Here is a 21231-nt window from a genome sequence, read left to right on the forward strand (position 1 = left end):
GCGGGCCTGGGCCAGCTGGGTCAGTGTCGTGGCGCCGACAGTGCATTTCCCGCCCCGGGGTGGCAGCAGCAGCAGGTGCAGTGCCCGCGGCACCCCATGGAGGCTGGTGTGGGCGCCGCCTGGAGGTTGCTGTGGCGCCCCCTGGAGGTTACTGTGGCGGTTGTTAATGCCCAGTGCCCAGACTGGGTCTTCCCGGCTGCGTCGCTGCTGCCCCCTACCGGGGTGGCGGGGCCAGGGTTCCACGCGGCTTCATCTTGATTTGCCTTCGCTCCTCCCGGAAGTCAGCGGTGCCGCCCCCGAGGCTGCTGCTGCCCAGGTCGCCGTATTCCCCGCGGGGCCGGCTGCGCTCTCGCCTCAGGCCGCCCACCCCGCTCCAGCTGCCGCCGCCTCTGCCTTGCAGCTGCGGGAAGAGGAGATGGAGCGACCTCCAGGCACCGGGAGGCCGCGGCTCCCACAGCAACCGGCGGGACTGAGGAGAAAGACGCCAGGAAGCGGAAGGTTCTCGCCGGCCCGAGGGTCGCTTTGGGCTGCACCCCTTGGTTCCTGCCTGCGAGCAGCTGCTGGGACCCTCCCTGCCAAGTTGCTCCCCGAAAAGCTCCAAGGCTCTCGGGTCTGCAGGGAGGGACACTTTCCCCCTCACTGTGAGTCTGCAAACTCGGAGCCGGGCGGACCGCGAGGTCAGGAGATTGAGACCAGCCTGGCTAACGCGGTGAAACCCGCCTCTACTAAAAATGCAAAAACCAGCCAGGCGTGGTGGCACACACCGGTGGTCCCAGCTACTCAGAAGGCTGAGGCCGGAGAATCGCTTGAACCCGGGAAGTGAAGGTTGCAGTGAGCCGAGGTCGCACCACTAAACTTCAGCCTCGGCGACAGAATGAGACTCCGTCTCAAAAAAAAGACACAGGTAAGGATGTGCACTCATAAGACAGTCATCTGTATTCTGCCCTGTGGTTTATGAGCTGTCGTGGCTCTGGAATAGTCTCTATTACATAGACTCTGCCCAAACCAATCGGACCTTTTTTAAAAAACAAATTTGAGAGGCGGAGGTAGAGAAAAAAAATTTTTTTTAAATTAAATTAAATTAAATTTTTTACCCCCCAAAGACAGGATCTCACTCAGTCGCCCAGGCTGGAGTGCCGTGGCGCTATTACAGCTCGCTGCAGCTTCAGACCTGAGGGATTCCACCTTGGACCTGTCTCTGCCCCCTCAGTAGCTAGGACTTTAGGCATGCCCCACCACACCCGGCTCATTTTTAAAAATTATTTTTTGTAGAGATGAGGATCTTACCATGTGCCCAGGCTGGTCTCCAACTCCTGGAGTCGACAGGTTCTCTTGCCTCGGCCTCCCAGAGTGTGGGGATTATATATTATAGGCGTGAGCCACTGAACCTGGCCCAGACCTTTTCTTGTTAGAAGTCTGGACTTTGCTCCAGGTTAAAAGGGACATTCCCACTCCTGTAATTCCCAGTCTCCTTTAACGGGACAGATAAAAATGTGTTTTTCTGATAACAGAACTTCAAAATATATGAAGCAAAAATGTGCAGGAAAGGAGACATAGACAGATTCACCATTATATTTGGGGATTCTAACACCCTAAACATGTATTAAGGATATCAAAAATCTAAACACTGTCAACCAGCTTTTGCTAACTGACATAAATAGAATACTGCCTTCAGTGACTATTAAAAATGCTCTTGGCCAGGCACGGTGGCTCACACCTGTGATCCCAGCGCCTTGGGAGGCGGAGGCGGATGGATTGCTCAGGAGCTGGAGACCAGTCTGGCCAGTGTGGTGAAACCCCGTCTCTACTAAAGATACAAACAAATTAAGCAGGCATGGTGGCGTGTACTTGTAATCCCATCTGCTGGGGAGGCTGAGGCAGAGGGAGGTGGAGGTTGCAGTGAGCCGAGATTGCACCAGCTGGGCAACAGAGCGAGACTCCATCTGAAAAAAACAAAGTTTTTTTTGACTGCACAAGGAGTATTTGCCAAGAGAGACCTTGTACTGAGTCCAAAAAATAAGTCTCTTGGCCGAGCACGGTGGCTCACACCTGTAATCCCAGCACTTTGGGAGGCTGAGGCAGGCAGATCACAAGGTCAGGAGACTGAGACCATCCTGGCCAACATGATGAAACCCCGTCTCTACCAAAAATACAAAAAGAAATTGCTGGGCATGGTGGTACATGCCTGTAGTCCCAGCTACTCAGGAGGCTGAGGCAGGACAATTGCTTGAACCCAGGAGGCGGAGATTTGCCACTGCACTATAGCCTGGGTGACAGTGAAAGATTCTGTCTCAAAGAAAAAAAAAGAAGTCTCTTAATACCAGCTGATGGAAATGTTATGGAGTATTCTGTTCTCTGACAATGCTGTAATTAAATTAGTAATCAATAATAATAAGATAACTAGAAAATCTCCAAGTGCTTGGGAATTAAATAGCACACTTCTTTATTATCCATGTGTCAAAGATTAAATCACAAGCAATCTTAGAAAACATTTGAAGTGAATGATAACAAAAACACTGAAATTCATGGAATACATCTAAAGCAGCTATGGGGAAAAATCTTCATATTAAAGGCTTACTGTAAGAAAGAAGACAGTTTTAAAATCAATGAATCATCTAAACCATGAGTTGATAGACTTTTTCTGTAAAGGTCCAGGTAGCAAATATTTGAGGCTTTGAAAGTCATATAAGTCTGTCACATATTCCCCCCAACCCCAACCATTTAAAAATATAAAAACCAGACTGGGTGCAGTGGCTCATATCTGTAATTCCAGCACTTTGGGAGGTTAAGGTGGATGGATTACTTGAGATCACGAGTTTGAGACCAGCCTGACCAACATAGTGAAACCCCATCTCTACTAAAAACGCAAAAGTAGCCAGCGTGGTGGCGTGTGTCTCTAATCCCAGCTACTTGGGAGGCTGAGACAGGAGAGTTGCTTGAATCTGAAAGGCAGAGGTTGCAGTGAGCCAAGATTGCCCCACTGCACTCCAGCCTGGGTGACAGAGTGAGGATTTATCTCATAAAACAAAAGTAAAAAGCCATTCTTAGGTGGGAAGCAATACATAAAGATCATGGGCATGATTTAGTAGTTTGGCAAACCCTGATCTGTGCTTCCATCATAAGATTCTAAAAAAGAAGAATAAATCAGGCTGGGTGCGGTGGCTCACGCCTATAATCCCATCACTTTGGAAGGCTGAGGCGGGTGGATCAATAGGTCAAGAGATCGAGACCATCCTGGTCAACAAGGTGAAACCCCATCTCTACTAAAAATACAAAAATTAGCCGGGCATGGTGTGGCGCGCCTGTAGTCCCAGCTACTTGGGAGGCTGAGGCAGGAGAATTGCTTGAACCCAGAAGGCGGAGGTTGCAGTGAGCCGAGATCATGCCATTGCACTCCAGTCTGGGTAACAACAGCAAAACTCCATCTCAAAAAAGAATAAATCAAACGGAATGAAAGAGGTAAAGATAATAGTCAATTAAATAAAAAAGGGGCCAGGCACAGTGGTGCATACCTTAGGCCAAGCTGGCAGATCGCTTGAGCTCAGAAGTTTGAGACCAGCCTAGGCAACATGGCGAAACCTTATTTCTTTTTCTTTATTTTTTTGAGATGGAGTCTTGCTCTGTCACCCAGGCTGGAGTGCAGTGGTGCGATCTTGGCTCACTGCAACCTCTGTCTCCTGGGTTCAAGCTATTCTCCTGCCTCAGCCTCCTGAGTAGCTGGGATTACAGGCCGGTGCCACCATGCCTGGCTAATTTTTGTATTTTTTTTAGTAGAGACAGGGTTTCGCTAGTGAAACCTTATTTCTACAAAACAAAAGCCTGGCATTGTGGTGCATGCCTGTAGTCCCACCGACTTTGGGGGCTGAGGCAGGAGAATTGCTTGAGCCTGGGAATTCGAAGCTTCAGTGAGCCATGTTAATGCCACTGTGGTGTGGTCGTAGCTCACTGCAGCTTCCAAGTCCTGGGCTCAAGGGAGTGTGAGCTAGGACTATAAGCAGGCCCTACCATGCCCGGCTAATTTTTAGCTTTCTTTTGTTGAGGTGGGGGTTCTCAATTTGTTGTCCAGACTGGTCTCAAATCGGTGGCCACACGAGAGCCATCGTGACCTCTCAAAGTGCTGAGATTACAGGTGTGAGCCACCATGCCTGGTGCAAAAATGGTTCTTTGAAATTGATCAATCTCTAGTTAGTCAAGAATAAAAGGAGAGAAGAGAATTTGCCACTATGAGGAATAAAGAGGACATTTCTACAGATCCTGCAGACATTAAAATGGCATTACATGTAACTTTATGCTAATACATTTGGCAGCTTAGAGGACATAGACAAATTCCTTCAAAGACACAAACTATCAAATCTCTCAGGTTACTCAGGAAGAAAGGTAATTTGAATAGCCCTACATCTGTTAAAGAGAGTGAATTTATAGTTTAAAAACCTTCCCTCAAAGAAGCGTTATATCTAGATGTCTTTACTGGTGAATTTTGGCAAATATTTAGGGAACAAATAGAAACCATTCTGTACAAACTTTTGCTGAAAAATAAGAACACACTCCAATTCATTTCATTAGGCTAGCGTTATAAAATGTAATTTAGCAGCCAGGCGAGCTCACGCCTGTAATCCCAGCATTTTGGGAGGGTGAAGCAGGCAGACCATGAGCTCAGGAGATCGAGAGCATCCTGTCTAACATGGTGAAACCCTGCTCTACTAAAAGTACAAAGAATTAGCCAGGTGTGGTAGCATGTGCCTGCAGTCCCAGCTACTCAGGAGGCTGAGGCGGGAGAATTGCTTAAACCTGGCAGGCAGAGGTTGCAGTGAGCCAAGAGCATGCCACTGCACTTCAACCTAGGTGACGGAGCAAGGCTCTGTCTCAAAAAAAGATACATATATATCTGTGGCATCTTTTTTAAAATTTAATTTTTAAAATTTTAATTTAGCAATACATGCAAATTGTAAGATGTCATAATCAAGTGGGGTTTGTATCAGGAATGCAAAATGTAATAATCAAAAACTAATCTAATTTACAGACTAAAAAAGAAAAGCCATATGATTCTTTCACTAGTTGCAGAAAAAGTATATGATAGAATTAATGATTTTTTTAAAAACCTCATCAAATTGGGAAAGAAGTAAACTTTTTCAACCTGGTGAAGAAAATCTATGAAAAACCCATAGCTAACAGCTAAGATGAGGAACAGGGCAAGGATGTCTGCTGTCACCACTTTTAGTCCACATTTTACTGGCGATCCTAGCAAGTGTAAGGGAAAGGATATACCAGGGAAAGGATATACCAGACATGCAGATTGGAAAGGAAGAGATACAGATGTTACAGACAACATTGATTGCAGAAAATCTTAAGGAATCTATATTGAAAAGCTATCAGAATTAATAAGTGGGTTTAGCTAGGTTATAGGCTACATGGACAATATACAAAAATCAGTTTTATTTGTACATACTCATAAACAATTGGAAAATGGGAAAAAATGCCATATATAACAGCATCAAAAAACAGGAACTACTTCAGGCTAAATTTAACACAGTATGTATAAGACCTAGACACTTAAAGTTCACAACATTGCTAAGATAAATAAGATCCAGTTATTTGGGAGACAGTTCTCCAGCTGCACCACCACTCTTACACATTAGTGGGACTTGTCACACCCGTGGGCTTTTCTTGAAGCCACTGTGTGGTCACTGCCCTTTGGATTTATTTGCGTTTGATGGCAGCTTATATTTAGCCCATTGGAAACTCAGGGTTTCTATTCTTCCTTGTGGGCTTTTCGTCTTTTCCCTCCTGGCTGCTGAAGCGATCGGGCCGAACGAGGTGAAAAGTCCACCTTCACAGGCAGTAAGATATATAGATAAGTGACACCATCACCCTGTTTCAGATGTTACCATGTCTAGGTGTGTTAGGGGTGATTTGAGACCACACAACCTTGTGCCACAAAGTGGAATTCCTGGGCCGGGGGAGGCATTTGATTGCCACGTTATGATCTTAATGAGTGTAAAGGCAGTCTCGTTTCATTTTGGATTCTTCTGTTGATATCTTATAAGGGGACTTTGAATTTCCAAGCATATAATAATTTTTGGTTAGCTTTTAATCATTGACTTCTAACACAATTCTGTGACCAGAAACCTGCTGTGTGATTGGATTTGTCTGAAATATATTGAGATTTGCTTGATAAACAAAATAAGTCGGGTTAATTTTTGTAAATGTACATCACATGCTTAAAACTAGTGTAGCTCCAACATCTTCCTGAGATACAGGATGATGGACGATGGCTGCATGGATGTGATGGAGGTGCTTTACCATTGGGTCCTTCCGAATCCTTCTGATGTTTTGTTGCTTAGAATATGAATGGCTGAGAGGGGGCTATAGAGCCTCCCAATCTGCTTGTGTGTGAGGTTCTTCCTGCCATCCTGCTATCATTTGTTTCTTATATTTTGCAGCCAAGACTGACCATGAGAAACCCTGGAAGCTCAGGAAGGAAGGAGCCACCCAGGAGCAGGGACAGGGAGCTGGCGGGGAAGGCCAGAAATCAGGTCTGTGAAGGTTCCAGAGAGGACCTGTCCTTGGGAGTCATGTTTGGGGCTGAGATGGGGGAGGGGCATTGGAGGACACAGGTGCTCCGCGGAATGTCCACTGTGAGGTAGCACATTCCGGGGCCAGGGATTGGTGGAGAGGGAGTATAAAGCATGAGGGTTGCTTAGGCAGCGCCCAAACAGGAGAAGTTTTGGTGGAAACCAGAGCCCTGGTCTCCGTCTAATTGCTCCTGAGCCTCCGGCTTTCTTACCTGATAGACTTTCTCCCTGACTTGTAGTTGAACCTCCCACTCGCACTTGAAGACTTAGTTTCAACCCGATCCTTTCCTAGACTCCTTTCTCCTCCCCCTCCTCCAGGTGCCCAACATCCCCCATTCCCCTCCCTCCCCTTTCTTCCCATCCCCCTCCCCAAGTCAGATCCTGCCCCATCCCCATCCCCTTCCCTCCCTCAGCCCTAAGCCACCCCCACCTCTGTCCTGGCCGCCTCAGGGCGCCCTGAGAGGACCAGGACATGCGGGTGCCGTGGCTGCTCTTTTGGCTCCTCCTGCTGGGGTTTCCCAGCCACCAATCCACCCCTGTGAGTAGACGCTGGGCCCTCGGGGTTTCTTCCTTGTTATTGGGCTGTGTCACATGGCATATTACACAGTGCAGGCCTGTAACTTAGCGCTTTGAGGGGTTAAGGTGGGCAGATCACCTGAGTCCAGGAGTTCAAGCCTGGGCATCATAGCCAAACCCTTTCTCTACAAAAGATTCCAAAACTGACTAGTTGGATGCCTACTGCACTCTGGTCTCAAACAAAACCAAAACAAAGTGAAATGTCACTTGAGTTTCGTGTCATCTGGTTTGATGACTTTTAGGAACTTCTGTGTCATCCGTGTCTTCTGCTCTTGGGGGCTGCCTCTAGGGAGTCTGTGTCCAGTCAGTGTGATGGGAGCTGAGAAGCCCATCAGATGGAGAGGAAAGGGCTGCACCTGCTGGGAGGTTTGCAATGCGGGAGTCACTGGGAGTGATGTGACCAGGATGTGAGTGAGGACTGTCCTTGGTTTTGTGCAATGTGTTTGGTGCAGATCATTGATTGACCCAAAGGAGAAAGGCTCTTAAAGTCCTTATGTTATTTAAATACAAAGAAATGACAGGCCTGGTGTGGTGGGTCACACCTGTAACTGGGAGTCCGAGGCTGGCGGATCAGTTGAGGTCAGGAGTTTCAGACCAGCCTGACTGACATGGTGAAATGCTGTCTCTACTAAAAATATAAGAATCAGTCAGGTGTGGTGGCAGGTGCCTATAATACCAGCTACTCAGGAGGCTGAGGCAGGAGAATGGTTTGAACCCAGGTGACGGAGGTTGCAGTGAGCCAAGATTGCACCACTGCACTCTAGCCTGGGCGACTGAGTGGGACACTGTCTAAAAAAAAAAACAATTTTTTTTTTTTTTTTGGAATTTTTTGTTTTGTTTTTTTTTTTTTTTGGAGACAAAGTCTCCCTCTTGTCTCCCAGGCTGGAGTGCAATAGTGCAATATTGGCTCACTGCAACCTCTGCCTCCCTGGTTCCAGCGATTCTTCTGCCTCAGCCTCCTGAGTAGCTGGGATTCCAGGCACCCACCACCATACCTGACTAATTTTTGTATGTTTGGTAGAGATGAGGTTTCACCATTTTGGCCATGCTGGTCTGGAACTCCTGACCTCAGGTGATCCCCTCGCCTCACTCTCTGAGAGTGCTGGGATTACAGGCATGAGCCACTGCGCCTCGCCTTTTTGTGATATTTTTTAAGACCATCAGCTATTGTTAGGGTTAGTGTATTTTATGTGTGGCCTAAGACAAGTTTCCTCCTTTTCATATGCCCAGGAAGCAAAAAATTTGGATATCCCAGCTTTACGTCAAGAAAAACAAAGACACTGTATCTTTAGAATGCCTAAACACACTACCAGCCATGCAAATAACATGAGACAGGTAACTTTCAATGTTTTTTGAAGCAGTGGAATCCCCTGGTGTTATCTGAGGGGTGTGGTTACCTCTTGGAGGAGGTTGATGGTTTCTAAAGATTATTGTTTTTTGCTGAAATATTGTGCATGTCACTGACCTTTTCATGATTTCAACTGTTATTATTGCAGGCCATGAGTTTTCCACCTGATTATCTGTATCCTTGGCATGGCTTTCTTGGCGTTCTGTGGATGCTTTTAACTATTGTGTTTCTGGGAGTTTCTACCGTTGGCCTTTTCCTCCGAAAAATTACCTTCTGTGTGAGTATACTAACTTCCTGTAGAGATATACTTGTAATCACACATAAGAAGAAATTATTTAAAACAATTCATGGTTCTGGACTTCATTATGAATATTGGGTTTTACCAAAAACATCAGGGAAATGATTTATTAGCATAAGAATTATAAAAATATCTGCCATTTACATCATGAAAATTAAATAGATTGATGTTTGTTGAATGGAATGTCAACAGAGCTTTGGGTCAAAACTAAGTTTTCCTTTTTTTAACCTTTGTGATCTTTATCAGAAATGGAGTATGAAGTTTTGGCACTTTAAATAGGAAATTCTGTCTAAACTTTTCGCTTCATAATTCTATCATATGGCTGGAAGGAAAGCTTTCACTCTCCTCTCTAAAGATTCACTGCAGAAACTGACAGCAGACAGCTTAACAGGAGAAGCTGTTTATACAACAGGCAGAAACATGGGAGCCAGCCGAGAAATGAGACTGCAGGAAGGGTCAGATGGTTGGTGCTTAAAGGGCACCCTCTTTTCAGGGGAGATGGAGATGGGGGCAGTTTAGAGGGGGAGTAAGTGATTTTTAGGGGAAATGAAAGAGCCCAAAGAACAAAGTTGGCCTGAGACAAAGTTCCTCTGAGATCATGGAGAAGAGGCGACAAACGGTAGGACGGCGAAGGGCAGAGCTGCCTCTCATGATGCAGAGAAAGCCTCAGAGAGTCTGTTGGAACTGCCCTTCAGAGAATCAATGAAGAGTGTGTCTGGGCAGTGTCATTTCAAATGACATCATCAAAGTGCATGTTCCCAGTTGCAGGTGGAGAGGGATCAGTATGTCCAAAGTCTGTACTTGGTAGGAATTTGGCTGCTAAGTTGTGTCATCGTTTGAGCCTTTTTGTCCATTGGGTAGAGTGAGCGCTTTATTTTCTCTGGCCTTTCATGACAGTAAAAACGTGGTTGTCTGGGGGCTGACCCTCCTCCTGAACAATGATCCAAGAAAAAAGCACTAATCCCACAATGCTTTTTATATTCGAGGGAGGAGGAAGTATGTTTTATTTTTACAACCTAGATAATTACCTGCCATTCGGGACTGCCTTTTTCCTTTTTTTTTTGAAATGGAGTCTCACTCTCTGGCCCAGATTCGAGTGCAGTGGCACAATCTCAGCTCACTGTAGCCTCTGCTTCCTAGGTTCCAGTGAGTCTCCTGCCCCAGCCTCCCAAGTAGCTGGAACTACAGGATGTACCACCATGCCTGGCTAATTTTTGTATTTTTCGTAGAGACAGGATTTCCCCATTTTTGCCAGGCTGGTCTTGAGCTCTAAACTCAGGTGATCCACCAGCCTCAGCCTCCCAAAGTGCTGGGATTACAGTTGCGAGTGACCACGCCCTGCTGCATCTAACAGTCTCTACCCCACTTAGTCCTGAACAGAGAATTGTCAATGTAAGTTGGGGGAAGTTTTCTCTTTTTTTTTTTTTTTTTTGACAATCTGGCTCTGTCACCCAGCCTGGAGTATAATGGTGTGATCTTGGCTCACTGCAACCTCTACCTCATGGGTTTAAGTGATTCTCCTGCCTCAGCCCCCAACGAGTGGCTGGAATGACTGGTGGTCACCACCACATGCAGCTAATTTTTGTCTTGTTAGTAGGAATGGGGTTTTACCATGTTTGCCAGGCTGGTCTCAAACTCCCAATCTCAAGTGATCCACCGACCTCAGCCTCTCAAAGTGCTGGGATTACAAGCGTGAGCCACCACGCCTGGGGAGGGGGTATTTTTCAATGTAGCACTTCTAATTTTAACTAAATTACCTGTGAGTTAAAATCAGAAAAATCAACTTCTACAAAGAACTTGAAAGATGTTCTTTCAGGCTGGGCGTGGTGGCTTTTTCAGGTCACCTCTTCTGCAAGAAATGCTCTTGACAACCGGGTACGTTTTGTTTGTTTGTTTCCCGTGCTTTGGGGCATAGTCTGCCAGATGAGGACGTGGATGTATTTTTCTCCCCACAGCGCTGTGCTCAAGCCTTGGAGAGGGAGACGGCAGAGAGCAAGGCTGCCTACAAGCGGCACAGGTAGGTCATTGTGATGGATTTTTTTTCTTTTTGAGACTGAGTCTCTCTTGCTCAGGCTGGAGTGCAGTGGCAAAATCTCAGCTCACTGCAACCTCTACCTCCCGGGTTCAAGCAGTTCTCTGCGTTAGGCTCCCGAGTAGATGGAATTAAAAGCACGTGCCACTCCGCCTGACTTTTTTGTATTTTTAGTAGAGACAGTTTCTCCATGTTGGTCAGGCTGGTCTCAAACTCCCGACCTCAGGTGATCTGCCCACCTCAGCCTCCCAAAGTGCTGGGATTGCAGGCATGAGCCACCACACTCAGTTGTTATGGTCATTTTTAAGGATTTTTTTTTTTTTTTTTTTCAAGACGAAGCTTTGACTGAGGTGGGTGGATTACCTGAGGTCAGCAGTTCAAGACCAGCCTGGCCAACATGGTGAAACCACGTCTCAACAACAACAAAAAAAGATGAAGCTTTGAATGTCTAGTAAAGAACGTGGTGTTTTAATTCTTCTTAAGTCAGTTCTTTCTCTGTCTTCTAGATGGAGAATCAGGAAAAAGAAAAGAGTGCCAGGGAGACACATGAGTGAGGAGCCAGCCCAGAAACGCCTGTGCCTGAAGAACGCTTTCTGGCGAGGTGGGAGCTCCCGTGAAGGCAGCCGCTCAGTTTCCGCTGCAGGACCCACACGCCCTGCTTCTCCTTTTGGGGGTGAGGGCTCAGGTGGGGTCATTGTCATGTTTCCTGGAGACACTTCCAAGCACTTGTGAAGAGAACAGTTGTCCCGCTGGGGGGCACGACCCCATTTTTCTCAGGTACCCTAGCTGAATGGCTCTTGGCTGGACCCGTGTGAATGGTGGAGCTCAGGCCCCTCCACTGACTGTGGACTTTGCCCCCCACTGACTTCTTGGTTGCTTTTAACTGTGAAGATGAGCCTACAAGGCAAATGGGCCAGCTCCCCCTCCCACCCTGAGTCAGTGTGAAGGCTTTGTTTTTCTTTCCTTAGAGAAAAGTAACAACAATAGCATTTTAGAATGGGAGCTGTAAGTGCTGAGGAGACCAGAGATTTTCGTGCAATGTCTTCATGGCTCAATAAAGCAGTACCTGAGATCTGCTTTAAGAAAAGAAGCCTTTATTTGCACTTTTTGGAACTTCCTTCATTCTTTTTGCTCATTTAAATTGTTTATTGTGAACTAGATAACTCCTTTAGTAAGCTAAATTTCTATGTAATCTTACTCCTCTAACATTTGAAGTGTGACCCTCAAACTTTCCGGTTGATTTCTTTCTTTCTTTTCTTTCCTTTTCTTTTTGAAAACCTCACTCTGTCACCCAGGCTGAAGTGCAGTGGTGCAGTTTTTGCTCACTGCAACCTCCGCCTCCTAAGTTCAAGCAATTCTTCTGCTTCGGCGTCCCAAGTGGCTGGGATTACATGTGCCTGCCACCATGCCTGACAAATGTTTCTTTTTGTGTTTTTAGTAGAGACAGAGTTTCACCATGTTGGTCAGGCTTGTCTGTAACTCTTGACCTCAAGTGATCTGCCCACCTCAGCCTTCCAAAGTTCCGGGATTAGAAGTGTGAGCCACCTCACCCGACCCCCATTTAATTCCTACAGCGCTTACCTTTTCTCATGACTGTTAGTCTCGTTATGTTCATTTCTGTTCATAAATATTGGCAATGCCTGGTGAGATGTGGAGGTTAGATTCACTATGAATCCACGGGATTTTAAATGCCCCGACAGCTGAAGAAAAGGAGCAGTGCTGCAACTGTCCTGGGCCTGTAGCTGTTCTTCCCATCCACGGCTGTTTCTATTTGAATATGGAGTCAGTGCTCACATGATGGGTGATTTCCTCTGATGTGTACTGGGAACCCCTGATTTAAAGCTCATTTCCAGCTGGTTAGAGCCCGACTTGTCCACAGCCTGTTGAGAGTTAAGCAAACCCCTGGACCAGGACTCTGCAGTATCTTCCTCAAGGCTCAGGCCCAGAGGGCACCAGGGTCCTCTGATGCATCTGGTCAGTTAACCCTGTGCCTCTGGTAAGGGACCTGAGTGTGGCAAAGAGAGTGAGATGGCAGCAAAAGGTGTGGAGGGTTTCTTATTCTGCACAGAACATGCAAGCCAGATTTAGCTCCATTTCCTTCTCTTGCCCTTAGCAGATTCAGGACCTCATTCGGTTCCCATGAGGAACAGCAGCTGCGTCCCAAGTGAAATCACAGAGAAGACAAAGGTAAATGCTGGGGTCATTTTCACTCTGCCTGTATCAGGACACTGTAGTCTTTTCCTCCATCGTCCTCTCCTCGCCTGGCCTCTGCTCTGTAGGTTCTGTGATACGTTTTCTATCTGGAATTTTTAGAGCAAAATCTTTCCCATAAGCTTCCTGGCTTCTTCAGTCCCAGCTAGTCATCTTGGGTGGCACCTCCAGAAGCCATAAATGCTTAGGGACTGAGGGCTGAAGGGCTTTTACTGTTCTGTTTTCTGAAATAGCATGAGGAATGCCACTGACCTCCACTCTCGTAGGTGTCATGGCCCAGTGAATGCTGACTGATCTCTGTTACTCAAGGTGTTGTGGGTCTATTTCTGATTGAAGTGGGGTTTTCTCTTATTTTGTTTGTTTTTATCTATAAGGTAGGTGAGTAACATTTGAAATATCTGCTGTATTCTCAGAAGTGATGAAAGTGAAAACTCATTAATCCAGCATTAATATGTGCTTTGTACAATTCTGAATGCTCTTCGTCAAGGTCAATTCTGTAGTTCATCACAGTCCCATTCCTGTTGGTAACTGTGTTGTACAAAATCGCCTTCACCCCCATTTGGTGGTGCCCCGATCTAACATCTAAGTGTCAGAGTTTCTGTATTTGTAGTAAAAAATATGCCTCGATTGTGAGTTAGTGAAAGTGAATGTAACCTATTACAGCGACAATTCCCAACCAAGGCCTTCCATGATGCGCAGCTCTGCTGGTTCTCGTGTGGCTTCTGTACCTTCAACAGCTGCCGAGTCCTGAGATTACACGTGATGGGAACTGTACACTAGAAATTAAACACGTTTCTAAAACTTGCTTTTTTCAGAATTTCCACCTCCTTTTTCCCTGGACAAAAGTATTATTTCTGTCATAATGCACATAAAATTTGTATTACCTGGGAGTTAAGAAATATTCTGGCCATGCCTAACTGACTTGTGTATTGTGTATGTCGGATTGCTCTGACAGAAAACCCTCTCCCAGTTTCCCTGCCTCTCTTCAAGAATCCACATTTCCCCAGAGCCATCTGTGCTCATGGGGGGGACCCCCAGAGTGAAGAAGACCCTTTGTCAAGAAGAGAATCAGAGGGAAAATGAGAGGGTCCTGCAGGGAGAGCTGGAATAGACTTCCACTCTGCCTCCTGCAAGCTCTGTGACCCTGGGCACGTGTTCTTCTTCCTCGGGGAGCCTCTGTTTACTTAGATTTGGAGCAGGGTAGTCACGCTGACTTGCAGAGTTCTGAGAATCAGAGACAGAACATAAAAGGCCTGGAGAACATTCTCCTAAAAGAAGCTGTAACACATGTGTGGACAATGGGCTCTTCATGCCTCTCTTACTCGCTATTTATCTGATGCAAAGAACATGCTCTGGTGATGGCGGTGAGGGAGGAATGAGGATGGACAGAGACACTCCTGTGTCTGAAACATGCTTCTTCCTTACTGCGCTATGACTCTGTCTTCCCGGGGGCAGGCCCCCAGCCTGCCTACATTTGCAGAGAGATGCAGTGGCATGCGGAGAAAACAGTTTGTCCCAATGACTCTTCTTCACTCCCCAGCTGTCAGTGGTACTTAGTGGAAGGGTGACTTCATGACACTGATGCTGCTGTTTTGAAACCTGGAGGATGGAAAGGTGCAGAAAACTATCAGCAGCAACATAAGTTGCAGCCTGTGTTGTTGTTGGTGGTTCTGTCTGTCAAATTAATACATGTCAAAACACTTCCTCCTTCTGCCTGCAGGTTAACATGGCTGCAGCACAGCGTCATCACTGCTCAGCATTGCCCTGCTCACCCTACCTCATGGCTGACCCTTCAGGACCACTGATGGCTTGCCCGCCACCTCCTCCGTCTGGGTGTCGCCTGGGAGCTCCACCATTTTCATCAGCTAAAGGTGTTCTGGGACCTCTGACAACTCCTCGACTCCAGTGTCCACTAGGACCTCTGCGAGCTTCGTCAGATGATGAGTTTTCGAGACCACAGACACCTACACCCGCATGTCTTCTGGCTGCTTTACCACCTTCTTCAGCCAATGATTTTCTGAGCTTATACACAATTCCACCTGAGTGTCTATGCACGCCTCTGCCAGCTTTGTCAGATGATGAGTTGTCGAGACCACAGACACCTACACCCAAATGTCTTCTGGCAGCTTTTCCACCTTCTTCAGCCAATGATTTTCTGAGCCCATACACAATTCCACCTGAGTGTCTATGCACACCACTGCCAGCTTCGTCAGATGATGAGTTTTCGAGACCACAGACACCTACACCTGAATGTCTTCTGGCAGCTTTTCCACCTTCTTCAGCCAATGATTTTCTGAGCCCATACACAATTCCACCTGAGTGTCTATGCACGCCTCTGCCAGCTTCGTCAGATGATGAGTTTTCGAGACCACAGACACCTACTCCTAAGTGTCTTCTAGCTTCTTTACCACCTTCTTCAGCCAATGATTTTCTCGGCTTATACACAATTCCACCTGAGTGTCTATGCACGCCTCTGCCAGCTTCGTCAGATGATGAGTTTTCGAGACCACAGACACCTACACCTGAATGTCTTCTGGCTGCTTTACCACCTTCTCCAGCCAATGATCTTCAGAGTCTGTACGCAACTCCACTCAAATGTCTACAGACACCTCTACCACTGTCTACAGATGATGATCTTTGAAAACCACGGACAGCACCACTCAAGTGTCTTCTGGCACCTGTTGCACCTTCTCCAGATGATGATACTTCAAGAACACAGACACCACCACTTGAGTGCCTTCCGGCATCTATACCACCTTCTCCGGATGATAATCTTTGAAAACCACAGACACCACCACTCAAGTGTCTTCTGCCACCTGTACCACCTTCTCCAGATGATAATCTTTGGAGACCACAGACACCACCACTCGTGTCTTCTGCCACCTGTACCACCTTCTCCAGATGATGATCTTTGGAGACCACAGACACCACCACTCAAGTGTCTTCTGCCACCTGTACCACCTTCTCCAGATGATAATCTTTGGAGACCACAGACACCACCACTCGTGTCTTCTGCCACCTGTACCACCTTCTCCAGATGATAATCTTTGGAGACCACAGACACCACCACTCGTCTTCTGCCACCTGTACCACCTTCTCCAGATGATAATCTTTGGAGACCACAGACACCACCACTCGTGTCTTCTGCCACCTGTACCACCTTCTCCAGATGATGATCTTTGGAGACCACAGACACCACCACTCAAGTGTCTTCTGGCATCTCTACCACCTTCTCCGGATGATCATCTTTGCAAACCACAGACACCACCACTCAAGTGTCTTCTGGCATCTCTACCACCTTCTCCAGATGATCATCTTTGGAAACCACAGACGCCACCACTCAAGTGTCTTCTGGCATCTCTACCACCTTCTCCAGATGATCATCTTTGGAAACCACAGACGCCACCACTCAAGTGTCTTCTGGCATCTCTACCACCTTCTCCAGATGATAATCTTTGGAGACCACAGACACCACGACTCAAGTGTCTTCTGGCATCTCGACCACCTTCTCTAGATGATCATCTTTGAAAACCACAGACGCCACCACTCAAGTGTCTTCTGGCATCTCGACCACCTTCTCCAGATGATAATCTTTGGAAACCACAGACGCCACCACTCAAGTGTCTTCTGGCATCTCTACCACCTGCTCCAGATGATAATCTTTGGAGACCACAGACACCACGACTCAAGTGTCTTCTGGCATCTCTACCACCTTCTCCAGATGATCATCTTTGGAAACCACAGACACCACCACTTGAGTATCTTCTGATACCTCTACCGTCGTCTCCAGCTGATTATTTTCTGAGACGACACACAGCTTCCATCCATTGTCCTCTGGGACCTCAACCACTTTCTCCAACTGAAAATTTTTGAGATTACAAATAGCTCCACCATTTGAATGTCCCCTTGGACCTCAGCTACCTATTTCAATAGAGTGTCTTCTGGTATCTCTTCACCTTCTTGATGATCTTCTGAGACCACAGACACCTCCACCTGAGTGTACTCTAATTCCTCTCCCACCATCTTCAGCTGAAGATTTCCTAAAAAAATCTTCACCCGCACACCTCAACGTGAGTGTCCTCTGGTATCTCTACCACTCTCCAGCTGAAGATGTTCTGAGGCCTCGCACACCACCACTTGAGTGTTCTCTGATACCTCTGCCACCATCTCAAGCTGAAGACTTTCTGAGCCCACACACTCCTCCACCCGAGTGGAATCTGTTACCTTTACCATCTTCTACAGCTAATGACTTTCTGGCAGACCACAGGCAGCTCCACCACTTTAGCATTTTCTGGAACCTCAACTTCCTATTTCAGTCACGTGTCCTCTGGGACTTCAACCACCTACTTCACTCAAATGTCCTGTGCCACCTCAACCATCTTCTCCAAGTGAAGATTCTCTGAGACCACAGTCACCTTCTTCAGTCAAGTGCTCTCTGGTATCTCCACCATCTTCTCCAGCTGGTGATCTTCTGAAACCACAGACACCTCCAGCAATTGAGTGTCCTCTGAGACTTCCTTTATGTCTTCCAACTATTTGTTTTGTGGGACCTCTAGCACCTCCTCCAGCTGCACCTCCTATGGGACCTTATCTACCTCATCCAGGTGTCTGTCCTGAGGTACCTCAACCACCTCATCCATCTGTCTGTCATGTGGGACCCCATCCACCTCATCCACCTGTGTATCCTGGAGGACCCCATCCACCTCATCCACCTGTGTATCCTGGAGGACCCCATCCACCTCATCCAGATGTCTGTCCTGGGGGACCCCATCCACCTCATTTACCTGTCTGTCCTGGAGAGCCCCATCCACCTCATCCATCTCTCTGTCCTGGAGGACCCCATCTACCTCATCCAGGTGTCTGTCCTGGAGGACCCCATCCACCTCATCAATCTATCTGTCCTGTGGGACCCCATCCACCTCATCCACCTGTCTGTCCTGGAGGACCCCATCCACCTCATCCAGATGTCTGTCCTGGAGAGCCCCATCCACCTCATCCATCTGTCTGTCCTGGGGGACCCCATCCACCTCACCCATCTCTCTGTCCTGGGGGGCCCTATCCACCTCATCCAGCTTTCTTTCCTGGGGGACTTCATCTTCTTCCTCCAGCAGTGTGGCCTCTGGGACCTCAGCCTACTCTTCCATTTAGTGGCTACTGGCACCTCGGCCACCTTCTCTACCTTGGTGGCCTTCCTTAGCTATCTAAGCTATCACGTGCGTCTCCTCTAGGACCTAAAGAATCTCCTCATGACCTCTCAGCCCTCAGCCACCTCCTTCCTAGGTTTTCTCTCGTACTTCGACCACCTCCTTCACTTGGCTGACCTGCTGTCTCAACCGACACTCAACCTTCACCTGACTGTCCTCTCGGACTTCATCCCCTCCTCTAGTCATGCGGCCTCTGAGACCTCGACCAACACCTCTAAATGCACCACTTGATGTGTTGATTTGAACGGTATAAAGTAATTTGTAAAAAAATTCATCTCTTCTTTTTTGAGTGAATAGAAAGAAATGGCACAGATGGTCCTGCAGGACTTTGCAGTACAAGGTGACACTGGCTGAGATCCTGGTCACTTTTCTCAGGTTTCTGAGAGTACAGTCGGTTGCAGTATTTCCTCATCATGAGTTTGGCAGCAGGTATCTCTTGTAGATAAAGACACATTTTGTGTTTTTTGTGGGGACAGTCTCACTGTGTCACCCAGGCTGGAGTGCAGTGGTGCAATCCTGGCTCAGTGTAACCTCCGTCTCCAGGGTTCAGGTGATCCTCCCACCATAGCCTTCAGAGCAGCAGCTGGGACTACAGTCACACACACCACCACATTTGGCTTCTTTTTATTTTTTAAATTTTGAGATGGAGTCTCACTCTGTTGCCAGGCTGCAGTGCAGTGGCACCATCTTGGCTGACTGCAACCTCTGCCTCTTAGGTTCAAGCAGTTCTCCTGCCTCTGCCTCCCAAGTAGCTGGGGCCACAGGTGCATGTCCCCATGCCCAACTAATTTTTTGTATTTGTAGCAGTGACAGCGTTTCACCATGTTGGCCAGGACAGTCTTGATTTACTGATCTCTTGATGTGCTCGTCTTGCCCTTTGAAAGTGCTGGGATTACACACATGAGCCACAGTGCCCAGCCTTTCTTTTTTTTTTTTTTTTTTTTATGGAGATGGAGTCTCGCTTTGCCACCAGGGTGGAGTACAGTGGTGCGATCTCAGATCTCAGCTCACTGCAGTCTCTGCCTCCCGGGTTCAAGTGATTCTTCTGCCTCAGCCTCCTGAGTAGCTGAGACTACAGGTGCATACCATCACACCTGGCTAATTTTTGTATTTTTAGTAGAGACAGGGTCTCACCATATTGGCCAGGCTGGTGTTGAATTCCTGACCTCAGGTGATCCTCCCACATCGGCCTCACAAAGTGCTGGGATTACAGGTGTGAGCCACCGTGCCTTCTCTCTCTGTCTCTCTCTTTTTTTAAAACTTTGTGTAGAGACTGTTTCACCGTGTTGCCCAGGCTGGTCTCAAACTTCTGGACTCATGCCATCTGCCAACTTAGGCCTTTCAAAGTGCTGAGATTACAGGCTTGAGCCACCAGCCCAGCCAGAGATTGTGTATAGAAGCCAGAAATAGCAGTTGTGTAGGTGTGCATCAAACCTGGGCCACATGGCCGACTCTGTGAGGGATGAGACCCGTCCCTGACTTGCAGGGCATCCTGTCTTTTCCAGCAGAGAGATCCACACTAAAGGGCACAGAGCTTGTGACCACCCACCCACAGTGGAAGCACAAGTGAATGGACCCAGTGTGCAAAAGAAAGAGACCGAATCTCCTGGGAACAAGCAGGAGGCTGTGAAAGAGAAGACTGGAGCTGGTTGGTTTTCCCTTGGGGGTCTGTGTAACTCAGGTGGAGCTGGAAGGCTCCTGGCTGGGCAAGCAGTGTGAGCAGGAGCATGGAGGCTGCATGAGGGCCCCATAGAGCTGCCGCGGGAGAGCTCAGATGGCCTGGTGTGCACAGGGAATTATGCCCCCAGTACTTCCTCAGTGCTCTACTGCCCTTAGTCCATTATCTCTAGGAATGATGATTCTTTCCCTGGGTGTGTGAAGTCTCTGGATCAGGGTGAATGAATGCATAGAGCTCTGGGAAATTTCACTTGGTTCTGTCAGGGGCCCTATCTCCCCTACTGTTTATGGTGCCGGGAGACTAACAGTGAGAATGTGTCTGGTTTAGTGGAGCTGCACCTTGGTGTTCAGAATCAGGTTGACTCTGGCAGAAAACTCAAAGCCCCCCAGCCTCCCACAGCAGTGGCCATTCTCTTCTGATTCTGATCCAGATGTTGAACTTGGGAGACAGTTACAACCTGGATCCCAATTCTGTCTGAAAGCAACAGAATAACATAATCTATACACTAGTGGGTGACTCTTGGCCCAGCCCAGTGTAATGAGACATAAATGAATGACCATGACCTCAGAAGCAAAAACAAAACGAAAAACGGAGCAACCAGTAGATGTTCTGGAGGGCCTGAGTTTGCCAGGTATCAACTGTGATCTGTGAAGTCAAATGAGATCGTCATCACCATGCAGGAAACATGAATGAAATAGAAAACTAACTGGAGACTCTAAACGTGTTTGGAAAGAGGCGCTACGTGTAAGTGGGGGCATGTTCTGCCTGGTGGGCTTCCCTGTCAGTCAAGGAATTGGGTGGGGACCTGGCTCTCCAGGGATCCATGCCTGCCTCTGTTCTTCTGTGGAGCCGTCTTCCCATTTCCTGTGGGACGGGGGCAGCTGGGCAGGGACCAGGGTGCCCACTCTTGAGCGTCTCCCTTTTCTCAACTCAGCGCCACTTGCCTCCCCTCACCGTGTCATTGTCCCTGCATCTGAACAGGGGTGGGTGGCCTGCCCCTTTGATCAGCTTCCTCTTGTCTTTCATTTAGGTATCAGGTAAATTGTCACTTCCTCTTAGAAGTGTTTGCTGACCTCCGCCATTTTTATCAAATTCCTTCTTTATTATTTTTCTTTACAGGCCTCAGCATTTCTACCTGTGTTTCCTTTCTTTCTTTTTTTATTTAGAGACAGGGTCTCCTTCTCTTGCCCAAGCTGGAATGCAGTGCCACCCTCACGGCCACTGCAGCCTCCATCTCAGCCTCCCAGGTAGCTGGGAATATAGGCCAGCACCACCATCCCTGGCTAATTGTTGTATTTTTTTTTTTTTTTTT

General features: G+C 47.5%; 2 protein-coding genes across 2 annotated transcripts in view; both read left to right on the top strand.

Annotated features, from left to right (window-relative positions):
• The first annotated feature begins 286 nt into the window (after nt 1–286).
• Nucleotides 287–21230, top strand: LOC100896238 (uncharacterized). The gene is made up of 8 exons (XM_054242630.2): nt 287–904; nt 6441–6533; nt 8379–8483; nt 8645–8773; nt 10750–10811; nt 11333–11499; nt 12940–13013; nt 14758–21230. Exons 1-8 carry the CDS (start codon nt 875–877, stop codon nt 15676–15678), a joined length of 1581 nt encoding a protein of 526 aa, XP_054098605.1. The 5' UTR covers nt 287–874; the 3' UTR covers nt 15679–21230.
• LOC100391236 (uncharacterized) overlaps nt 17158–21231 on the top strand; it is an 86014-nt gene continuing 81940 nt past the window's right edge. The window contains 1 exon segment of the mRNA XM_078346844.1: nt 17158–20663. The gene's annotated coding sequence lies outside the window, so the exon portion shown is untranslated.

This window comes from Callithrix jacchus, chromosome 12 (genome assembly GCF_049354715.1).
Source record: "Callithrix jacchus isolate 240 chromosome 12, calJac240_pri, whole genome shotgun sequence".
Lineage (NCBI taxonomy): Eukaryota > Metazoa > Chordata > Mammalia > Primates > Cebidae > Callithrix > Callithrix jacchus.